Genomic DNA, 21,610 nt, shown 5'->3' with positions numbered 1-21,610 from the left:
GGTGCCAGTGTGAGCTGGGGTCCAGCAGGGGCCTGTGTAACCTGCCAGGTACCCCTTGAACTAGAGAAGAGGGAGGGGACATTCCACTCGGGTGGGCAGCTGTGCTGGGACCCTGGGTAGTCTCGTAAGAGGCTGGAAACCCCATGAAGAGGGCGTTTGTTGCCTCACATGAACTCATCTACTAGGATGTGATTTGAGCGGGTGGGGGAGACAAAGGGAACTTCCAAATGGTTTCTGAGAAACTCCAGAGAAACAGGAAAAGCAAAACAGAAAGTGAAACTTTGGGATTCTCCGAGATTTCTCTCCAGCCTGGCAGACCCACCTTCTGTCCCCAGGAGGCTCCTAAGCTGGGAGTTGGTCAGTTTACAGGAGCGAGGCATCTAATACAGGGACGGTGGCTCCTCTCGGTGGCCTTAAGCCCGACTGAGGGGGTTTTGTCCTCTGTCCACGCCCCCTGCCCCTCTGCCCGCCCCTTCTCCTGTAGCCTCGTCAAGGCCACCAGTTCTCCTGTGTCACCTGGACGTGTAACTCATGAGGCTCTACGGCTTTCGAGGTTCCTGGTCTGTGCTGCTGGTGGGGGAGTCCCCAGAACCGAGGTGTCCCTCATGCCCAAGCTTCCAGACCTGGGCAGGATGCCGAGGTCTGGCCGCCCAAGCCCACTAGACACAGTCCTGTTCTGATTGCTGATCATGTTCATCTCGGACTCTTAGAGAACTGGGGGCAGGGCGCCAGGGTTCCAGGGCAGCCTCCCTGCGGCCGCTGAAGTTTGGCCCCTTTCATCCAAACGCCTTGCGAGGGCTCCGCTCCAGGCAGGTGACCTGGGGGGACACATTGTACGGACTTCCCTTCAGGCTGTGGGAGTATCTTTCTGGTTCCGGATTCTGGATACAGCATGCTTCATATTCAGAGCCCAAAAGTCTTTGCATCAGGAAAAAAAGGATTCTCTGGGAGCACCCCCCCCCCCCAGCATTTCTAGGAGGAGAAGCTCTGGAGTTGCCTGTGGGGCTGGCTCCCCCGTTCTAGCACCTTCCAGCTGCAGGGCCTCAGGCCATCTCCTTGTCTCACTGCATATCTATAAAGTAGCACCTGCCTCATAGGAAAACCCCCGGCACCGGACAGGGGCCCTGTTTTGCAACACGTGGGGAGGGGGATATTGTGGTGTGTGTTTAGGGCAATACCAACATCTCTGCATGCTCTCTGTGTTCTGTGAGCTCTGTGTCCCTTAGTTAAGTGTGGATATGCGTGTGCTTCTGTCTCTGTGAGCAGGAAGTAGGAACACAGGGAATGGCAAATGAGCCAGATGGTCCTCAGAAACCAAGGCGCTGTCCTAGAAATGGAGGACTGTTCTAGACTGTTGAATTGAGTCCCTAAGGACAAAGCTCGTGGGAGTGTGCTGTGGAACCGGGTTCAAAGAAACATGGGACCCGTCCGACTGGGTGGGGGAGGGGATTTGAAGGGGCGAGGGCGATCGTGTCGCAGGGAAGAAAGAATTCTTCTCTACCTCGGGGATCTTCCAGCTGGACTCAAGACTAAGCTGACGTGAAATGGGTCAATGGGACAAAAAACCCAAAGTTTTGTTCTGTGTGCACGGAGGCCTAATATAAAACTGAGACCTAAGGAAGAGACCCAGACGGGCAGTTTTTGTACTTTTAGACAGAGAGGCACTAAATTTTGAGAAATTGGCAGGATAAAGAAAACAGGTGTTTGGGAGATTTGTTTATTTGTTTGTTTAAATTTACATCCATCCAAGTTAGTTAGCATATAGTGTAACAATGACTTCGGGAGTAGATTCCAGTGATCCAACCCCTACATATAACACCCCGTGCTCAACCCCACAAGTGTCCTCAATGCCCCTTGTCCATTTAGCCCATGCCCCCAGCTACCTCCCCTCCAGCAACCCTCAGTTCTCTATATTTAAGAGTCTCTTCTGTTTTGTCCCCCTCCCTGTTTTTATATTATTTTTGCTTCCCTTCCCTTATGTTCATCTGTTCTGTGTCTTAAAGTCCTCATATGAGTGAACTCATATGATATTTGTCTTTCTCTGATTAATTTCGCTTAGCATCATACCCTCTAGTTCCATCCACATAGTTACAAATGGCAAGATTTCATTCTTTTTGATTGCCGAATAATACTCCATTGTGTATATATACCATATCTTCTTTATCCATCTATTGATGGACATTTGGGCTCTTTCCAGACTTTGGCTCTTGTCGATAGGGCTGCTATAGACATGGGGGTGCACGTGTCCCTTCGAAACAGCACACCTGCATCTCGTGGATAAATGCCTAGTAGTGCAATTGCTGGGTCGTAGGGTAGTTCTATTTGTAATTTTTTTGAGGAACCTCTGCTCTGTTTTCCAGTGTGGCTGCCCCAGTTTGCATTCTCACCAGTGGTGTGAAAGGGTCCCTCTTTCAGTGTCTGGGAGCTTTGACTAGTAAAGAATTCTAAGTGGAATTTGGACCTAGGTACGAGATTAATAGAACATAACATGGTTGTCGATACGGCCTTCTTGGCTCTAGATTTTCTGTCTCTGGTGATAAGGGTGTTGTTTTGCTTCTCAGTACCGACGGGACACGTTTCATGTGGGAGGTTTACATCCTGCTTTCTGGGGACAGGGGAGGGTCTCAGTGACCTTATACTGGAAGCTTCCTAAGCAGCTTCAATGTAAAATAATCAACACGCCGTTTTGGCGGCCTGCCCTTGGCCACTAGAGCGTGGAGATGCTGAGTGCTTTGAGAAGTCACCCTGTGAAGCTGAGGAGAGAGGGGAGGCTGTTCCCAAGGGGGTGTGCTGTAGGCAGAATAGCGCCCCCCAGCGATGCCCGCCTGATGGCTCCCCCTTCCACTGCAAAGGGGGAGCTAAGGATGCGACAGAAATAAGGTTGCTGATGAGCTGACCTCACAGAGGAGCCCACCCTGGCCTGTCTAGTGGCCTGATGCCACCCCAGGGTCCCTACCAGGGGGAGAGTGAGGCAGAGCTGAGACCAGATGCGAGCCAGCCACTGCTGGATCTGCAGACTGGAAGAAAGGGCTGTGAGCCTAAGAGCGCGGGCAGCATCAGGACGGTGGTAAAGCAGGAAATAGGTTCCCTCCCAGGGCTGCGGGAGGAAGGAACACACCCTAGAGACGCCCAGCCAGATCTCTGACCTCTGGAACAGCGGCAAAGAAAACTTGCAACTTGCATTGTTTAGGTCGCTAAGCTGGTGGTAATTTGTTACAGTAGCAACAGGAAACTCCCATGGGATACGTGGGGTCCAGGTAGGGGACTCTGAATGTATCCTTGGAGCTCTCTGGCTAGTGGTTAAAGCTGCCATCTGGGTTGCTGCAGATCCAAGTTTCCATGTTGGATGCAGGAGACAGAGCTGGCCTGTCAAATCAGGGCACGGGGGAGGGGACACTGTTTGGTAACCACCACTGGAAAGCAGGTTCTCCCCCACGGAGAAAGACGGCACTGGATCCCTACCTCACACCACACTGGACAGAAGCCGCTCCAGGGTCTGGGCGATGCTGCTGGCGGCAGTGTCCCCGTGAAGACTCCTGGGAGGCGAGCGGTGGCTTCTCGAGGATGCCACCCACCTACTCGGGCAGTGAGCACGTCCAAGGTACGTGAGGCTTTCGGAACCACAGCGGTGATACTTCCTCTGTCGGTGAAAAAGAAACCAGAGCTACAAACTGAGAGCAGGGACTTGAACAGACACGTGCACACATGTGTCCAGAACACCATCATTCACGGTAGCCAAAAGCCACCCAAGGGTCCACGGACAGATACGTGGACAAACAAAGTGGGTCTATCCATACGATGGAGCATTATTCTGACACCTGCTACGTCAAGGATGAAACTTGAGGACATTAGGCTAGTCACAGAGGGATAAACACTGCATGGTTCCACCTATGTGAGGTCCCTAGAGGGGTCAGAATCACAGACACGGCAGGTAGGGTGGTCGCCGGGAGCCGGGGCAGGGGGAACAGAAGTTCACATTTAACGGGGGCAGTTTTCGTTTGGAATGACAAAAAAAGTCCTGGGGATGGATGGTAGTGATGTTTGCAGACCTTACTGGAAGGGTGTTGCTCAATACCCCTGACTTGTACACTTACAGATGGTTCGAATGGTAAAGTTTATGTTGTCTGTGCTTTGCTGTAATAATAATGAAAAAAAAAGAGCTCTCACTTCAGCTGTACAAAGAGCTCTCACTTCAGCTGCACATGCATTAAAATTGGAATGACACCGAGAAGATGAGCAGGGCCCCTGTGCAGGGATGACACAAATTTGGGAAGTGTTCCGTATTTTTAAAGCCTGTTTTAAAAAAAAATAGCTATGAGTAATTTATTTGTTAATGACAGACTTTTTTTTCAAGTTTATTTATTTTGAGAGAGAGAGAGGGAACACAAGTGGGGGAGGGGCAGAGAAAGAGAGAGGGAGAGAGAGAATCCCAAGCAGGCTCACACTGTCAGCACAGACCCTGAAGCGGGGCTTGAACTCACAGTGAAATCATGACCTGAGCCGAAACCAAGAGTCCGATGTTCAACCGACTGAGCCGCCCAGGCGCCCCAAATGACAGACTTTTAAAAAATCTGAACAAGTGGGCGCCTGGGCAGCTCAGTCGGTTAAGCATCCAGGTAGGGCTCAGGTCACGATCTCACAGTTTGTGGGTTCGAGCCCCACATCGGGCTCTGTGCCGACAGCATGGAGCTTGCTGGGGATTCTCTGTCTCCCTCTCTCTCTGCCTCTCCCCCACTTGCTCGCGCGCTCTCTCTCAAAATAAATAAATAAACATTCAAAAATCCAAACAAGAGTTTATTCTCACTTTTCGACAGCAACGGTGGGGTGGGAGTGTGGTGGTGGTGGTGATGGGGGTCCACTGTGACCACAGGCTTCACGTGCTCTGCCTAACTTCCCGGCCTTTGCTCCGACCTGGGGTTGGCTCAAGATGTCAGGGAAACATTCCTGGACTAAACAGTGAGACTACCACCTCTATCTTTGCCCTGGGCAGTGAGATCTGGGGACTTCTCAAAGCATTAACAGCCATGTTTTTAAACACAGGAGGAAATTTCTCTGGCAGTCACCCACTTCCTCCTATTTCTTTTGTTTGGCAGAGAGAGAGTAACACGCCCCGTGACTCAGAGGCTGTGGCAGGTGTCAGTGGGGCCAAGCCGCTGCCAGGCACAAGAGCAGTGGGATGGATCTAGTCCACAGGAAGGTCTTCTGGAGCAGGAGGAAATCCAGGCTCGGAGGGGAAGAAGCTGGGAGCGAGTGTGGACAAATCCTGCTCGCTGAGCCTCAGGGGCACCCGAGACGACAGCCCAGAGGCCATCCTTTCAACCTAAGGAGGATTACCGGGTTTCTGAAAGGATTGCACACAAACGAAGGGCCCCAGAGTGTCATTCCTCTGGACGAAACCTCCCAAGGTATGGGCGCCGTCTTCTCATCTTTGTACTGTTTCCCCATCTTTTGCTTGCTCACTCGGCCTTTCTTTCAATATGTACGGCGTGCCACCCTCCTGGGTGTCACTCGGAGGGCCTGGAGGGCCCCACGAGGGGAGGGGGGCCGGCTTGCTCACCATCACCCCCCGCCACACGACAGCCGTCCCGGGGCCGGGCTGCTAAGCGCACGGGGGCTTTGACACGTGCTGGGGAGTGAGAAAAGCCCCAGAACAGAGCGAACCGGCCCGGCCCGACCCCACCAATATTCTTGCTAAGAAATAGCAACGCAGTCGAGACCTCAGGACGTTGTAAGGGCAGGTCTTCTGTTTTGGGGGGTGGGGGGGTGGGGGGGGGCGGATCGTGGCCCCCTGCCCAGAAAAGAGCCAGGTTGGTGTGGGATAAATCGGAATCCCATGTTGGAGGGAGAGGGGCAAGTATATTCTAGGCTAGTGCTGTCTGAGGAGATCGAGTGTGAGCCGGGCAGTGATTTCAAGTTTCAGGAGTCACAGGAAGCATTGAAAAAGAAACGGGTGAAATTAACTTTAGTAATATCTTTTCTTCAGCCCAATAGAGCTGAGGTAGTATTTCAACATGTTTCAACGTTCAATCGGTATTAAAATTAAGGTATGCTACATTCTTTTTCTTCCCCCCTGCTAAGTCTTGGAAATCTGGTGTGTGTTTTACGCTGACAGCACAGCTCAGGTTTGACGTTTTCAGTGCTCAGTAACCACGGGTGGCTCGGGGCTGCCGTGCTGGACGGCACAGCTCTGGAAGGAAGGGGAATGATGTCCAGGTAGCCCCTGCACCTGCTGACAGCACAGAGATTCCAGGGGTCACGGTTCCTATTTCCACATCTAACCTAATTAATTACTGTCCACAGGGAGCCATCTATGAGAAGTAGACAGGGAATCTCCACCTTCAGAATAGTTCAAGGCTGTCAAAGGCTGTCCTGCTTGGGGCAAAATAATTTCCATCCCACATTCCACTCCTCCTCAACTCTTCGTATTGTTATAAGTTCAGCTGCTTTCACTGAGACGCCCAACAAACAGTGGCTTAAGATAAAGCAAGATATGGGGCGCCTGGGTGGTGCAGTCGGTTAAGCGTCCGACTTCAGCCAGGTCACGATCTCGCGGTCCGTGAGTTCGAGCCCCGTGTCAGGCTCTGGGCTGATGGCTCGGAGCCTGGAGCCTGTTTCCGATTCTGTGTCTCCCTCTCTCTCTGCCCCTCCCCCGTTCATGCTCTGTCTCTCTCTGTCCCAAAAATAAATAAAAAACGTTGAAAAAAAAAAAAAAGATAAAGCAAGATAAAACGTGCTTCTCTCATGGAAGATTTGGGTAGGTGGTCCAGGGCTCCTCCGTGATCAGGGACCCAGACCCCTCCATTGGACCCCTCCACCATCCTCCACATGGGGTTCCTGTCTCGTGGCCCAAGACGGCTGCCCAGCTCCTGGCATCACACTTTCATTCTTGCTACGAGAAAGGAAGAATAGGAAATGGGGGGAGGGGCATGTGTTCGCCCTTGACGACAGGAAGGCATTCTGCGCCCCAACTTGAAATATACCTGCCTTCTCGTTCTGAAGTTTCCAGGGAGAATTTAAAGTTCAAAACTACCCCTCCAAGTTGAAGTCCATAAGAATCAGTGTCCAAGTGTTCAAGTGCTTTGGACAGCCCTGTCTCCCAATTCCTCTCTCCCATCTGAGTCTCATCAGAGCCTGCCTCCTGCAGCTACAGGCTGCAGTGTCTTGCTGAGGCTCCTCTGGGACCCAAGGCGGAATTCTTCCCTTCGCATCCCTCCCTCCTGGCAGAGGACCAGCACTGTTGGCACCCCCTGGGAACCCGTCCCAAATGCACATTCCAACCTGGGCTTCAGTGAGCCCTCCACGTGGTCCTGATGGGCATTCCTTTGACACTATTTCCTACTACCTCTGTTGGACCCCCCTGTCCGTGCCTCTGGTCGGGGAAGCGCCTTTGCTGCCTCAATGTCGGGTTAACAATGCACCGCTGATGAAAGCGCAGACCGTGCGTCGCCCTGGGAGCTTAGAGGCTCATGGGAAGGAACTGCTCGTGTTAAGCTTTCCTGCTGCAAGGGGGACACGGTGGAAAGCCTACCAGTCTTCTGTGACCCTTGTACAAACTCGTGCCCTGCTGATCCTGACTGGCCGCAAGGAGCCCCGTCCCCAAAGGCTCTTCAAGCCACTGCCTCATCTTCGTGCGTGGGTCCCCTCACACCAGCTCAGCCCACACCCACCCTACTCTGGGGAAGAAGCCTGGGCAGGCGCCCCTCCCCCTCCCCGGGTTCCCCCATTCTTCCGAGTCCCTCTGCTGAGCCACCCTTTTGGGTTCTTTTCTTCCAGGCTTCCAACAGTTGGTGCAGGAGGGGAAGTTTCTGGAAGCCTACCTGAGCGTCTCCACGTCAGCATGGGAAGGGCAGGACTGCGGCCCCCAGTACCAGGCTCTGGCCCAGAGCATGTGGCAGGTGGTCCAGCAGGCTCTGGAGGGCGTCAGGCACGGCCAGGAGCTGGAGCTGAAGCTCCAGGCAGTGCTGGACACTGTGGAGTACACACAGGACAAGCCCCCGAGCCCGGAGGCCAGTACCCTCGAGGATGGCAGAGTTGCCACCTGGGGCAGTCAGCTGGAGAGGCTGCTGAGGAGTGACGCTGAGGCCCGAGTGCCCACCTGGGACCGCAGGGACAAGCTGGGCCCTTTCCTGGAGAAGCTAGAGGAGGCTGTGAGACAGGGCCTGGGGTCGCCGAGGGCAAGCCAGCTGGGGGCCCGCTTCTGGACGATCTACAGCACCTGCTTCCAGGAGGTCCTCCTCAGCCGCCTCTTGGAGCTCAAGCACTCCTGCGGTGCCAGCTGGAACAGCTGCTGCGTGCTGTATGCCTGGGGCAGGACGACCTTGTTCGGGCAGCTGGGGTGAGTCCTCCTGGAGGAGCTTGGGGTCCTGGGTGAGGGCGCCCAGGCCAGGGCTGCGGTCGACGCAGAGCCTTTCGAGGGGCCACCTGGGTGGGGCTGGTGGCCGGAGAAGGCAGATGCAGCCCCAGCCTTGGGGACACATGTGTGTCAGTGTGCTTGTTGTGTATATGTGTTGGTGCGTTAGCATGTTAGGGTGTGGTTTTGTGTGTGTGTGTGGGGGGGCGGCTCACGGTCCACACTTGTGTGTGACCAGAGACTGGTCTACACCAACAGAGCCTCTGGCTCTGGTTTCTCAACCCCAGCTGCCCTCTCTAGTCACTGGGCCTTGTGCAGGGGCGAGGGGCGGGCAGCACAGGCTGGGGAGGGGGCGAGGCCCGGCCTGGAGTCCACTGCCCTTAGGGCTGAGCTGTCCTCCACAGCCCAGTCCCTCCCCCAACCCCAGCTCAGCTCTGTGCCCCTCGTGGTTCCTTCCAACCCAGCAGGGAGACACTTCCGAATGCACCTTCCACCTCCCAGAAGCCCACAGCCGGGTACCTCTTGGACTCCATGATGTTTGTGACCTGGATGTCCCAAATGCAGAAGCAGCTGGTGGGGCTGATCCAGGTAAATGGATCCAGGAGTCTCCACCACCCAGAGGTCTCCTTGTCCCACACCTGGCTGGGGGACAACAGGAAAGGGGATGGGCCAGGGCGGGCCCCGGATGGTGGGCTGGAGCCAGAGCCCCAGTCCACTCCTAGGGCTGCAGGGGTGATGCCGTGCCGATTCTGGCCCTTGAGCACTGTCACGTGGGAATAACCACGTGCCGTGGGTCTGAGGTGTGAGGTGTATCGCGGGCCCAGAGAGAGAGCGCCAGACCAGAGGTCACTGTCCTGACCAGTGAGTGCAGTCTGGCCACTTCCACACCGGTGGCTGCAGAGCAGGGCCGGCGAGCCTCGGGTGGAAAGCCAGCTGCCCCAAGGTGGGTGCATACGGTTAATCCTTGGCAGACGGAGAGGACTTAAGGGGACATCGCAATTTCCTACTATGGTCTTTTGTTTTGATGTTTATTCATTTGTGAGAGAGAGTGTAGGTGGGGGAGGTACAGAGAAAGAAGGAGACAGAGGATCTAAGAGGGCTCTGTGCTAACAGCAGAGAGCCTGATGCGGGGCTCGAACTCACAAACCTTGAGATCATGACCTGAGCTGAATCAGACGTGCAACCAACTGAGCCGCCCAGGCGCCCCTATGATCGCTTTCAACAGACGTGACCTCCCATAACGGCATCCGTGGCCGTGGCACAGACACGTCTGGTGTCACGGGAACCGGCGGAAGAGATGTTTTGGGATGCAGGGAAGCTTTCTGCCTATCTCAGCTAACAGACCGAGAAACTAAGCTTTACGACCGTGAGGTAGAGAATCGGTATCGGCTTAACGGGAATTTTCCAGTAGCTGGTGTGTAAGTGCCCAGCCTTTTCATCGCCGGCAAACTCAGGGCTCTGAGTTTTGAGGCCCCTTGTCCTTCACGGCTCTCCCCAAAACTGTGGCGTTGCAGTTTGGGCCGGATTAGGGAAGACGGGGCTTCTCACTCCTCGCTGTTCCACGCTCCAGCCGCCAAGGGCTGCGCTGCAGTGGCCGGTGGGCAATTCAGACAGGCAGCCAGAGCGCAAGCAACGGTGCCGCCTTCCGGGTCGTGGCGCGGCGATGTCCGCGGGGCACCCGTGTCGGGTGAGGGCTAGCACCCGCCGTCAGTGGCGTCGGGCAGGCAGCCGGACATGAGCTTCTGGCAGGGCTAGGAGGGAAAAGGTACCGAGTGCTGAGTTGGTGGAGACAATCAGCTTCCAGCCTGCCCCTTTCTGCAGATAGGAAGGCCACGGCCCGCCAGGGGCCCCCCAGCAAGCTGGCCTCCAGATGGAGGTACCTGGGCTAGGAAGGAGACCCAAGTGGGAGTCTGGGCAGCCAACCTGAGGACGTCCCCCTCCCCCGACCGCACTGTGTTGGCCGTGTGGCCAGCCGGGTGAGGAGGACAGCTTCCCCTGGGGGGACCTGCTAGGGACAGCCTCTGTCACTGCCTGGGGTCGGGCCTGAGAGGTCACACTCAGGTTTCTTCTGGCCGGGAGCTGGTCTCCAGGGCCCTGGGTCTCCCTGGTGCAACCTGGTCCCCAGTGGTCCGTGGTCCCTCTGTCCCCAGACTGTGTGTCTCTGGACCCTGGCGGCCCTCTCAGCTCTCAGCTCACGCCCGCTGATGGGCTCTGCTGTCCGCGAGTGGGAGCTGCCCATCACCCCCAGGCAGATGAGTGGACGGGGATGGGAGCGATGGCCTGGCCAGGAACGAGGAGGAGGGTGTATCTAGACGCTGATGCACAGAGGGCCGGAGGCTGTGAGGGAGAGGGTTTACTCAGAACTGGGTCCCTCGGCGGTGGGCGGATTTCAGGCTGCTGGTCAAGGGGGGGTTCCTGGGCGGGCTCTGGTTCTTACTCGCTCTCCTGTCCTCAGTTGGGGCGGAGCCCTGGGGAGAAGCCTGGGGATCAAAGTTGCTTTTACTGTTTTCTGGGCAGGAAAGGCTGGAGGAGACTCTAGAAAATGTCCTGATCTGCGATCAGAAAAAGTGGGCCCCGTTCTCCCACCCAACGTTCCTTGAAATCTTCCAGGTATTCGCCAGTCAGAGTCTTTCCAGCCCACCACGTGGGTCCCTGGTCCCTTCCTGAGCGCCCCGCCTGGTGTGTGGGGGGGTGCCTGGAAGGATGGGGTGCTGGGGGGCGATGACTGACGGGTGGCCGGGCGCATGTGCAGCAAGGACGGTGTCAGTGACTGAGGGCGGCAGGCACAACAGATGGGGTCCCAGTGCTGGGCTGCAGGGCGCATCTTCAGGAGACAGGCCTCCTCCTGGAATGTCTCAGCTCACGAGACTGCCCGGGGCCTCAGGTAGGATCTGCAGAGAGACCAGGGTCTGGGGATGCCTCGATGAGAGGGTCAAGCAGTCATGGGGGTGTGGGATGTTTGGCCTCGGAGGAGAGGCCACCCCGTGTGTGGGGAGGGGGAGGTGTTTTTTTTTTTGTTTGTTTTTTTAAAGAAGATCTGTGCTGGGAGTTTCTGTTGCTTCTCTTGACTGCTCAGAGTTGGAGGGAGAAAACATGTTATGCATCCTCAAGGCCTTTATGCCAAGAAGCCCTGTTCAGAGTGTCAGGCGGGGAGCTGGCAGCTTCGTTGGGGGGGGGGGGGGGTGGCGGCAGCCTCTGGGCCAGACAGGGGAAGCCTAGCCATGCGTGGGGATGAGGAGGTCGTTCAGGCTGGCTGTTTGCAGGCTGATTGGAGGGTTCGAGGGAGAGAGGCCTGCAACACAGGTGGGGCCGGGAGGGGTAGTGAGGACCTGGCGGGAGGCGTCTGCTCTGTGCCACCGGCAGCGGGCAGAGTGGCGGAGGGGTGTGGGCGCAGCTCCCGCGCGTCAGCCATTCCTATAACAGAGTTGGGGGGGACACGGTCTCCCAGGGTCCGCCGGCTGTGTCATTGGTCCCTGGTTCCCCCCTGAGAGGCCACTTGCTTTGACTGGCAGCTGCTGGAAGAAGCCATAATTGCAGCAAGACCCATTGGACCATCGGTCACTAGCCAAGTTCAAGCCATGGTTCTGGAAATATTTTCAAAGTTTCTGAACAGGTAAGTGAAAAGGTGGTCGTTGCCTAGAGAAGGAGGTACGGGTGTCTGGGTCCACATAAGCCCAGTTAGAGTGCTAGCCGAGCCTGAGACCCGCGGGCCACCGGGTGCTTGGCCAGTTCCCGAAGCAGGGAAAAGGGTGGGCATTGGCTTTGGGTGTCTCCAGTCTGGCCTGTTCCACCTCCCGCCTGGCTCTGGAGGCAGCCCCTGTGTGACTGTGGAGACGTCCCACGGTGGCACCTTCTGACATGGCGTCTCCAGCCTCCCGTGGCTGTCAAGCTACTTCCATGGAGGGACTACAGTCAACTTTTACTTAATTTTAGTTAATTGACCTTTAAACACCACCTGGGGCTGGGGCTCCCGTACTGGACAGCAGGACTGGGAGGAAGGGGGAGCCCAGCAGGGCAGTCATGAGCATGCAAAGTCGAATTCTGTCTTTATCTAAAACTTCATGTTTTGCTCATTCTGGATATTTTGGATCGGTTTTGATTTTTTAAAATGTTTCATCAAAATATTATCTTGGGGCACCTGGGTGGCTCAGTCGGTTGAGTGTCTCACTCTTGATCTTGGCTCAGGTCATGATCTCATATTTCGTGGGATCGAGCCCCATGTTGGGCTCCGCACTGAGCCTGGAGCCTGCTTGGGATTCTCTCTCTCTCCTTCCCTCTCTCTCTCTCTGCCCCTCCCCCCCAATAAATAACTAATAAAAAATGATCTTGGTTACACCTTGGCCAGGGACCTGGAAGACTGCCTGTGTCCTCATTTCCTCTGCTTTTCACTGTCAGAGTCCTGAGCCACACACCCAGCTCTGTCCCAGGCTAAGGATTTGGGTGGGGACTCTGCCTCTTTCCCGACGGGCTGGGGCTGGGCTCAGTGTTGCAGGGTCCTTGGGCCCCTGTGATTAAGAAGCATGCCTTGGGCACAGCGCGGTGTAGACCACATCACGAGGCCCCTTTCTCTGGAGACTTCAGAAGTGGCTGTGTTCACCTGGGTCAGGCTCCATAAAGGGCGGCTGTGAGGCAGGTTACTTAAAAGAGGCCAGGGATATGGATTGTTAGGTGAAATCAGCCAGGTTTTAAATGTTTAAGAAAATGTTGCTGGGCCGCCAGTTTGATCTGTGTTCTAGGGACTCAGACTCGTGAGGGCGCCCCTTCTGTCCTGCTGTTGGGGAGCAGGGGTGTGTGCTGTCCCGGAGCCTCCCCCTACTCTGCTTTGGAGCAGCTTCAGTGGCCCAGCCCGGGCGTGGGGTGCCGGCCTCCCCTTCTTGAGAGCACCCCCAGGCCTCAGCCGACGCTCCCAGGGCTTGGAGGGCAGGGCCTCGTCTGCCTGCCTTCCCCTTCACCCGCCGGGGAGGGAGGGCTTCTCAGATACAGCACTGACGCAGCTCCAAGTCCACGGGAAAAGCCACCCCCATCCTGTTCTCAAGCATCTGCCACCAGCGGTCCTCCAGGGCATTCGGTGAAAATGTCTTTAGGAAGCATCTGGCTGCCGGGTCTGGCACGGAGCCAGCCCAAGTAAACCCCGGCTGCCTTGTCAACATCTCGGTCCCTGCAACCCACGTTTGTGGTTCTGCGAACGGGGCGGCCGTTAAAGCAGAGAAGGGACCCGGCCTGTGGGGCTGGGGCTGGTGGGCGGGGCCTGCGACTGGTGGGCGGGGACTGCGACCGGTGGGCGGGGCCTGCGGCTGGTGGGAGGGCCCTTCGGCTGGTGGGAGGGGCTGCATCTCCCGCTTCACACCGCAGGTACCAGGACAAGGCTGTCCACTTCCTGCAGCAGAACGCCACTGCCACTGCGGGGGCCTTCCCCGAGGTGCACCTGCTGGGAAACTGCTGCATCCTCAGGTGCGTGGGGGCGTGACCCGGGTGTGGGCGGGGCCGGTGGGCCCGGGCAGGCTAGGCAATGGACGATCCGGACAGGCAATGGCTGTCCTTTGTGAAAAAAGTGGGGAGAGGAGTTTTCCACTGTACCTTTTGCATTTTAAGGCACGTGGATACAACAGTCTATAAGTACAGAGAAAAAAAGAACAGTGGGATGGGATAGACAGCAACGGCAGCAGAAATGAGGGAGCGTCGGCCTCCCATCTGTCTCAGGGTGCACAGAGGCGCAGGGGTGTGGCCGGTGTGCTGCAGCTTTGGGGCTGTGGCAGGGCTCTGGGCCAGGCCCCACGGACCCCCTTTGGTTACTCCAACAGGAAAACGTGGCAGGAGCTGAGTCAGGCATGCTTTCCACCTGCAGACCTGGTGACCGCAGTACAGGGTGCCATCCACGCCATTGAGGGCCACAGCCGGGACCACCTCCTGCTTAGAGTCAGAGCCCTGTGCCAGGTGATGCCATCCCCGCCCCAGCCCTGGCGTGGGGTCTCTTATCCTAGAAAACCTAGGCAGAAGGCGCCTGCCCCTGTCTCCCTGGACTTCTGCCCAGCCCAGCAGAGCCTTTGCTGGGGAGGGACATGGCAGCAATGACAGAATGGGCTAGAGATGTTCCTGGTCAGGCCCCCTCCCCCCCCACCGCCTTCCCCAGCTTGCCTTCTCTGTCTGCAGCAGAGGGGCAGGGCCAGCTTCCTGTCTGACCTGAGGTAGGGGTCCTGTCCGATGAGTGGGCTTAGCTTAGCCTCCCTGCCACTTTATGAGGCCTGGCCCCCTCCTCATGGAGGGTACCTCCCTCTGTCCCCTCTGGCCAGACCTGCCTCTTCTTTTCTCCACCTGTGTGATTGCTCTCCTGCCAGGCCAGTTGAGGCCTGACATTGGCTCCCCTCTCCCCACCCTGGCTCTGACCGGGCTGCATTCCCAGGCAGGTGAAGTCCCTTCACTGTGTCCCAGAGCCTCTGTGCCTGCCCGGCTTTGTCTCCCCCTGAGCTGTGGCTGCCACACCAGAGGATGAGGTCCCTGAGGATGCCCAGAGGCTGACCCTGGAGCCGAAGCCCTGAGAGGGCGAGGTGGCCTCCTAGGATGCGGAAACCACAGGAGGGAATTTTCCATTCAGATTAGGGGTTCAGGGCCCTGTCCTCATGGGGGCCTCCTGGGTGGAAGATGGGAGGTACTGGTGGTCGGTCTCCACTCCTGCAGTTCTAGCCAGTGGTTCATTTTCCCCCCTGGGGACCGGCTCCTGAGACAACTGCCATTGGATTTTCTGCAGAGTTGAGCACCTGGCAAGCCCTGGGGAGGTCTGGTCCTCCCAGGGTGACCAGCAGCCTGTCCTTGCCTCTCCCTGGGCTGTGGCAGACATGGCTTCAGTCCCAGCATTCCGTTCTGCTCTGGCCCGATTGGAGCCCCGGGGTCTTTCTCCACACAGAGCTCCAGGCAGGCAGACCTCATGGATTGGACGTTGGCACCGTCTTTTACAGATGGTGCCGATGAGGCTGCGTCGTGCAGACGGGGCGCCGGAGGGCTGGGGTGTAGCGGGGACGGGACTTGCTCAGGTACCCTGGTAACACCGAGGAGGCTGGCTTTGCCCCTCTGCCCATCCTCTGTGGCGTCCACTGAGAACTGAGCAGGCCCCAGTCCTGTGTCTTGGGAGTCTGATCTGGAGGGAAAGCATCATCGAGGTCTGGTGCCAGGCCAGTCCTGTGGGGACAAAGGGGAGAGACCCGGGGGGACTCAGGAGGGCTCCAGGGAAGAGCTCGGGTCAGGGGCTGCAGTCTGAATCTGGGGTGCTCTCAGAGATCGGCAGGAGGAGGGTAGACAGAGCTTTGGGACAGACAGTGGGTGAGCTTCTGGCCCAGGACTGTGCCCTCAGTGGGGCGAGGCGGGGGCCCAGAGGCTGGAGGAGACCGGCAAGGGTGGGAGGGAGCACGGCCGGCCTGGGCACCACGGGCCCCCGTGACACCCGACCCTCCTGTTCTCAGAATCTGCTGAAGGGCCACTTCGGGAGGAAGGAGAGGGATCTGGTCAATGCTCTGCAGTCCCTGTGGCAGGGCCTGGAGGGCTGTCCCAGCCTGCACTCCACTCCCGTGTATGAGGTAGGAGGCCGATTCGGGGGGACTGACTTGCTGGCGGTCACCCTGAGGAGCTGAAGCAGGCACCCCTGGAACCTGGCGGTTAGGGGTTCGATGTGGCTGGTGGTGGGGACAGGCCCTCCACAGACCCGCGCTGGAGGAGTTTGAGTAGCATCCGCCTCCCCCCGCCCCCATCCCCGAGGGTGCACCGCTAAGGCCAGCCAGACCGTGTCCTGGGACAGCTTTCACTCGGGCCTCTCCATCTTGTCTTGTGGAGAGCAGAGCCTCATGCAAAGTTTGCACGTGGTGGTCTTTGGGGAGTACGTCCAGGCCCTGGCCACCCACCTCAGGATGCTGGCGCCCAGGAAGTGGGGGAGCCTGAGGACTCAGGTGGAGATGGACATCTGGAAGTTGGACAACATCTTCAGGAAGCACGGGGTGAGCCGTGGGCCCCTCGGGGAGGCCGGGTGCTGGGCGGGGGTCGCTTTGTCCTCCCTTTCCGGTTCTCGTCTCTCCCGGCCCCCTGCCTGGGCCGGGTGTGCTGCCCTCGCCCAAACCACACTCAGACCTGCCGGCACTGGGCCTCGAATCCCGCACACAAGGCTGGGGCCACCTGCTTCCACGGCGACACCGTGAGATAGGGTTGGGATGTCTCAAGCTGGGGGGAGGCAAGCCCTCCCAGGACAGGTGTGGTGAGCTCAGGAGGTAACTCTGGCGGGACCAGGCAGCTCTGACCAGCAGCGCCCACCCTGGGGCCTGAGGGGTGGACCTGGGTTCTGGGCCTGCAGGTGGGTAAGGGGAATGGGTCCTCCGGAGAGACGGGAAGCCGGGAACACAGGGCCCGTGCTCACGTACCAGCTGCTCCCGGCAGGGTCCCGGCTTGGCCATCCCAGAGGAACCCATCCTGGGGATCTTCCAGCTCAGCGAGAACAAGGGCAGGGAGACTGTGGATGATTGGCTGGCCTCCTTCAGGGACAGATTCCCAGGTTATCTGAGGTACGAAGGAGAATAAGGGGCTGGGGAGGGGGTCGGTAGAGAGGGGGACGGGTGAGCCTGCGGAGGTGGGGTGCTGCCAGGGGCCCCAGTGGGGGCAAGGCCGCACCAAAGCATGGGCCCCTGGGTATGGAGGGTCAGTAGCTGCCAGAGACTGAGAACCCTAAGCTGGAGTCTCACAGCTCATTGACCCCTATTCCCAGAGAGGGAAACTGAGGCCTGAGAGCAAGGGTCTGGGCAAGGACTTGCCCAGAGTCCCCAGCAAAACATGGCAGGCAGTGCAGGACCATCACTCACCTGGGGTCTTAAGGGAGGCTGGTCTCCCTGCCACCCTCAGAGTGCTCCCATCCTGACCCATTCCTAGAGTTCCCAGGGCTCCCTGGTAGGTCACCTAGGGGTCCCCGGAGGGAAGGGCGGGTGGAGACTTGGGGAATGTGCTAGTGTCCCAGCCGCCCTGGAAGATACTGCTCTAGACTTCATTGGTGGGCACTCCTGGGTACGCGGACCCCGTGGTCACAGGTACACAGACCCAGAGGCTCACAGGTGCACAGAAGCTCTCTCCTCACTCCCTAGCATGCAGGACCAGCCATGCAGCTCTGTGGACTCGGAGGTTGAGGTCAAGGGAAGATCCTGCTGCTGCTGCTGATCCCCCAGCTCTGCACCAGGTGACCGAGGGTGCAAGTCTCCAGAGCATCCCTCCAGGGGAGGCGATAGGGCAGGGTCCAGCCCTGGGCAGGGTGGCCAGGGCCGTGGCTCTGGAGATGTGGAGGGAACCAGGTCAAAGGGCACAGCCGGATCAAGGCCCAGTTGCCGTAGCAGACGTGGCATGGCCAGCCTGGGTCCCGCACCTTGTGCTCTCGAGCACAGTTCTCAAACGTCTTGATCTCAGGACCCCTTTACTCTGAACAGTCACTGAACTTAAGTGCTGTAGCTTACGTGGTTAAATCTAAGAGTTACCATATTAGAAATTAAAGCCAATAAATATTTAGTAATTCATCTACAATATTGGTTAAAATAGTAATTCACCAAAATGGAAAATTAGTATTTATTAAATCACTAGAAACAAAGTAAATGACAATATATTATTTATATGTGAATATATAGATTTGAAAATAAATTAACATTTATATAGAATAACACTAATTTAGGTATATGAATTTATTTAAAAAAATAAACCCATAACATGTTAACATTATGGCAAATAATGATTTTTAAATGGAGAAATTAAGTATTTTCTGCAATAATAACAACAAACTTAACAATATGGGTGTCATTGTTTTATATTTTTGCAAAATCTTTGTCTGGCTTACTAGGAGACAGGTAGATCCTCATTTATTGGCTGCTGTGTTCAATGTGTTGTGACATGTTTTGGCTGGAGTATATAAGGAAGGTCCAGCCTCTCATAGACCAGTTACTATTGGGGAAAGAGAGGGTATTTTAATGCCTCTTTTAGGAAATTATGGCCAGTCTGCTTTGATATCACACCTTTCCTGGACAGGTGGTAGTTTATTAAAGATTAGGACGTATATTCTGAAACCAGCTTGATGAATTTTATGAAATTTGCATGCTCTGTTGTAGTAAAACCCCTCGGTCTACTTTGCACTTTGAAATGGCTCTTCTACCCATATGTGATTTTGTAGCATAGAGTGTTTGTCACCTGGCAAACACAGGTTCACACAGTGATGTGGATCTAGATGTCAGCATGTTTTATCAGACCTTGTCCATAAAGCACCTTTGTTAACATAGCTATCAGTTTCATCAGGAAAGTCTATAGCTGTTGGGAATCCCAGGCTCACAGTGGAAGACACAAGTTTTCCAAAATCCCAATTTTTGCTCGAGAGCTCAAAATTTTATCATTGGCGACAAACACCATCAGTTGTTTACCTTGAAGTGGCCAGCTCACATCATTCATTTCCAAGAACATGCCATCAACAACTGAACAGTCTGTCCATGGGTCATTCTTTCAAGTAAAAGTGGTGTTCCATGAAACAAGTGGCTAGTTCAGCTTGTAACTCAAATGTCAATTGCACAAGTGCTTTTCCTCAGGGTGGCCATTGTCTTTCACTGTGCAATACAAGGGCCAGGTATGAACTGTGTATTTCTTCATGTGGGATCTTAAAAATTTATGCATCACAAATTTTGTGTAAGTCACAAATTGAGATTTAACAAGAGTAAGTATTTTTACTCTTTTATCAGCACTTTTTAAAGTGAAACTGGATTTTTTTTTTTCCTGTGGGTACATGGTAGTGAAGGACACTAGTAGAAGTTGGTGCCACTGCTTTGGTGTGGGCCAAGGTTCTAGCAACTTTATCCGCCATGGCTTTTGGGCCATTGGTGTAAATGTCCACTCAGCGAAAGGGGCATATGAAAAGTTTTGACCTCACAGGTCACCTGTAGGATCTCAGGTCCCTGGGATTCCACTGAATATATTTTGAGAACCACTGATCTAGCTGCACTGGGCTCTTCTCCTGCCCATGTGCCTGCTGTTGGTTGACTCACATGAAATTGTTGATATTTGGTCAGATTGTCTCTACATCTTTGTATGTTCTGTTCCACGTACCTGGAGTGTCCTTCCCATCTGTCGAAATTCTTCTCCTTTCAGGCCGCCAAGTCTGTTGCTCATTTTCTTTCCCAAGATGCACATCACAGTCTTCCTCTGGCCAAGAGCTGTCTTGTCTGTTCATTGGCAAGTGGCTTGATGGCAGAGGACCAACCACATTTGTCTTTGTCCCCCCAGGGTCTGGCAGAACCCTGACTGCCCTGAACAGAGGTGGAGGTGAGCAGTAGCTTCAGGGAACCTCGGGCTGTGGAAGTTGTGTGACTCCAGCAGCTACCTAAGGCAAAGGATCTGAGTGCCCCTGATCCCAGTGCCCACCCAGTGGCCACTTCATAAATGATAGCCTGATATTCGGGAGGAAGCCAATCCTTCCGAAGTCTGGACTCTTCTATCAGAAGGAATGCCTGGGGCATTTACCCTGGAACCCAGCCACCAAGCTAGAAGGCAGGCCAGGCCTTGTGGGAGGCCACGTGCAGGTGTCCCAGCCAGCGACTCTACTGAGGACCCAGCCAGGGCTATGGACGTGAACCCCAGATGTTTGAGTGAGGAGAGCTTCAAGATTCCTGCAGCCCCAGCTGCCGTCTGATGTATTATCAGAATTAACTTGTGTCTGCACACCTGGACACCTGCCTGGTGTGGAGACCCCCACACCTGGTGTCAGAAGAGCAGTCGCAGGAAATGTCTTGGGTGGATGTTCAGGTACCGCTGCCTCCGGGCTACGTGAATAAATCGCAGCCGACGGGCCTCTGGTTAACTCTAGAGTTGGAAGCAGTCATTTCTCTTTTTCCTTTTTTTTGTCCTCCTTGTCCTCATTCTCCTTTCTGGAAAATTAAAGAGTAGCTCCTGTACATCTGTGTTTGTGGTCTGTGACCTCGACCTTGCATAGGAATTTAAACACCTTGTTTAGCGGATCCCCTGGGCTCAGATAGGTAGTATTTTTATATATATTGTAAAAGAAATGTGCAGTTTGGGTCTGTAGTTCCTTGTTTTAAATTTTATTTATTTATTTTGAGAGAGAGAGAGAGCACGCACAAACAGGGGAGGGGTAGAGAGAGAGAGAGAGAGGGAGAGAGAGAATCCCAAGCAGGCTCCATGCTGTCAGCAGGGAGCGCGATGTGGGGCTCAAACCCATGAACCCTGAGATCATGATCTGTGGTGAAACCAAGAGTCGGATGCTTAAGCGACTGAGCCACCCAGGCGCCCCTGGGTCTGTATCTCCTTTTTGTCTCTAGAGATGTTGAAGAGTTTTCAATTAAAATTTCCCGGTGGAAGGGTCTTTTCATTTTTAAGACCTGGTTTCGTTGCATGATACCGTAGAGTGCTGCCTATATGATTTCTATTTCTTGGGACTTATTCAGCCTGTAGCTCTGATCATCCCCGTCCTCGACCCCAGCAGGCCTTGTCCACAGGCCACAGCCTGGCCCCTCCCTGGGACGCTGCTCAGGTCAGTGTCCTTGCCCCAGGAGGACCCTCAGCTTGGTGGGGAGGCCCAAACAATCAGGAACATAGCCACCTCCCACTGCCTTTTTTCCAACCCTGGCCCATCCCGAGTCCTTTGAGTTCTCAGAGCCCCCCGCTCAGGTCCCGCAGGTCAAGGTGAGCCTGGGGAAGGGGGCTGTCCCTTCATGAGCTGGGGTGGGAAGTCTTTCTTCCTTTCTTTTGTCTCCTGGTCTCTAGACCAGCAGGATTTTGTGGTTGTGCAGAGTCCAAAACTGTGCACAGTTTTCGGCCTGGAGTCCAAAAGGAGGAGGACCTCACGTTCCTTGCGTCTGAAGAAAGAACTGGCTTGTTCATCCCTCGTCCTCTCTGTCCTCCGGCCCTCCTGCCCAGTGCTGCCACCTGCTGAAGACAATGGCCAGGCCGCCTCCTTCCTGATCTTCCACTGCTGTGGGTCTCGGTCCCTCTTCTTCCTCTCTCCACCCGGAGAGCCCTCTTTTCTCTGACTCGGGCCCAGAACTGTGTCCCTGGGGTTGTTTCTGAGCGGGCAGGGCAGGACCATGGCTGGGAAGGATCGGGAAGCCCTGACATGCTTGGCCTAGGAAGCAGAGCCCCGGGGACAGCCAACGGACCAGCCACACTTTCCACCCCTTTGGACCCAGGGCTGGACCACGGGGAGAGGGTGCTGGGCACTGTGCCAATCACATTACGTAAGCAAGTAGTCTAAGA

General features: G+C 55.7%; 1 protein-coding gene, 1 long non-coding RNA gene and 1 other non-coding gene across 10 annotated transcripts; 2 read left to right on the top strand and 1 right to left on the bottom strand.

Moving 5' to 3' along the window:
- The first annotated feature begins 3,073 nt into the window (after positions 1-3,073).
- Positions 3,074-20,292, top strand: LOC132670360 (uncharacterized). 8 transcript variants are annotated; one of them, XM_078447819.2, is made up of 13 exons: positions 3,106-3,601; positions 5,094-5,405; positions 7,774-8,335; positions 8,818-8,938; positions 10,868-10,960; positions 11,863-11,963; positions 13,703-13,801; positions 14,152-14,284; positions 15,805-15,918; positions 16,177-16,332; positions 16,766-16,890; positions 17,461-17,552; positions 19,625-20,292. In XM_078447819.2, exons 2-12 carry the CDS (start codon positions 5,177-5,179, stop codon positions 17,531-17,533), a joined length of 1,806 nt encoding a protein of 601 aa, XP_078303945.2. In that variant the 5' UTR covers positions 3,106-3,601; positions 5,094-5,176; the 3' UTR covers positions 17,534-17,552; positions 19,625-20,292. The 8 variants fall into 8 exon arrangements, 4 of the variants coding, with proteins under 4 accessions (XP_081652126.1, XP_060476840.3, XP_078303945.2 ...); XM_060620855.3 differs by having other exon boundaries at positions 3,108-3,601; positions 8,815-8,938; XR_013555950.2 differs by lacking the exon at positions 16,766-16,890 and having other exon boundaries at positions 3,092-3,601; positions 8,815-8,938.
- On the top strand, positions 4,182-4,288 carry LOC132670515 (U6 spliceosomal RNA). The gene has a single exon (XR_009606752.1). It is a non-coding gene; the product is annotated as a U6 spliceosomal RNA (small nuclear RNA).
- LOC144616612 (uncharacterized) lies at positions 9,365-10,877 on the bottom strand. The gene is made up of 2 exons (XR_013555953.1): positions 10,788-10,877; positions 9,365-10,687 (listed from the first exon to the last, which is right to left on the bottom strand). It is a non-coding gene; the product is annotated as an uncharacterized LOC144616612 (long non-coding RNA).
- Positions 20,293-21,610: the final 1,318 nt, after the last annotated feature.

The sequence above is a fragment of the Panthera onca genome, chromosome B3 (assembly GCF_046562875.1).
Source record: "Panthera onca isolate mPanOnc1 chromosome B3, mPanOnc1 haplotype 2, whole genome shotgun sequence".
NCBI lineage: Eukaryota > Metazoa > Chordata > Mammalia > Carnivora > Felidae > Panthera > Panthera onca.
The sequence above is the reverse complement of the archived record's forward strand: the minus strand, read 5'-3'. Positions and strand labels throughout refer to the sequence as shown.

Coding starts and splice junctions, on each gene's coding strand:
- LOC132670360 (XM_060620855.3), top strand. CDS start 5,177: ATGGATCTAGTCCACAGGAAGGTCTTCTGGAGCAGGAGGAAATCCAGG. Junction 5,406..7,773: donor TCTGGACGAAACCTCCCAAG/GTATGGGCGCCG, acceptor CTTTTCTTCCAG/GCTTCCAACAGTTGGTGCAG. Junction 14,285..15,804: donor GAGTCAGAGCCCTGTGCCAG/GTGATGCCATCC, acceptor TCCTGTTCTCAG/AATCTGCTGAAGGGCCACTT.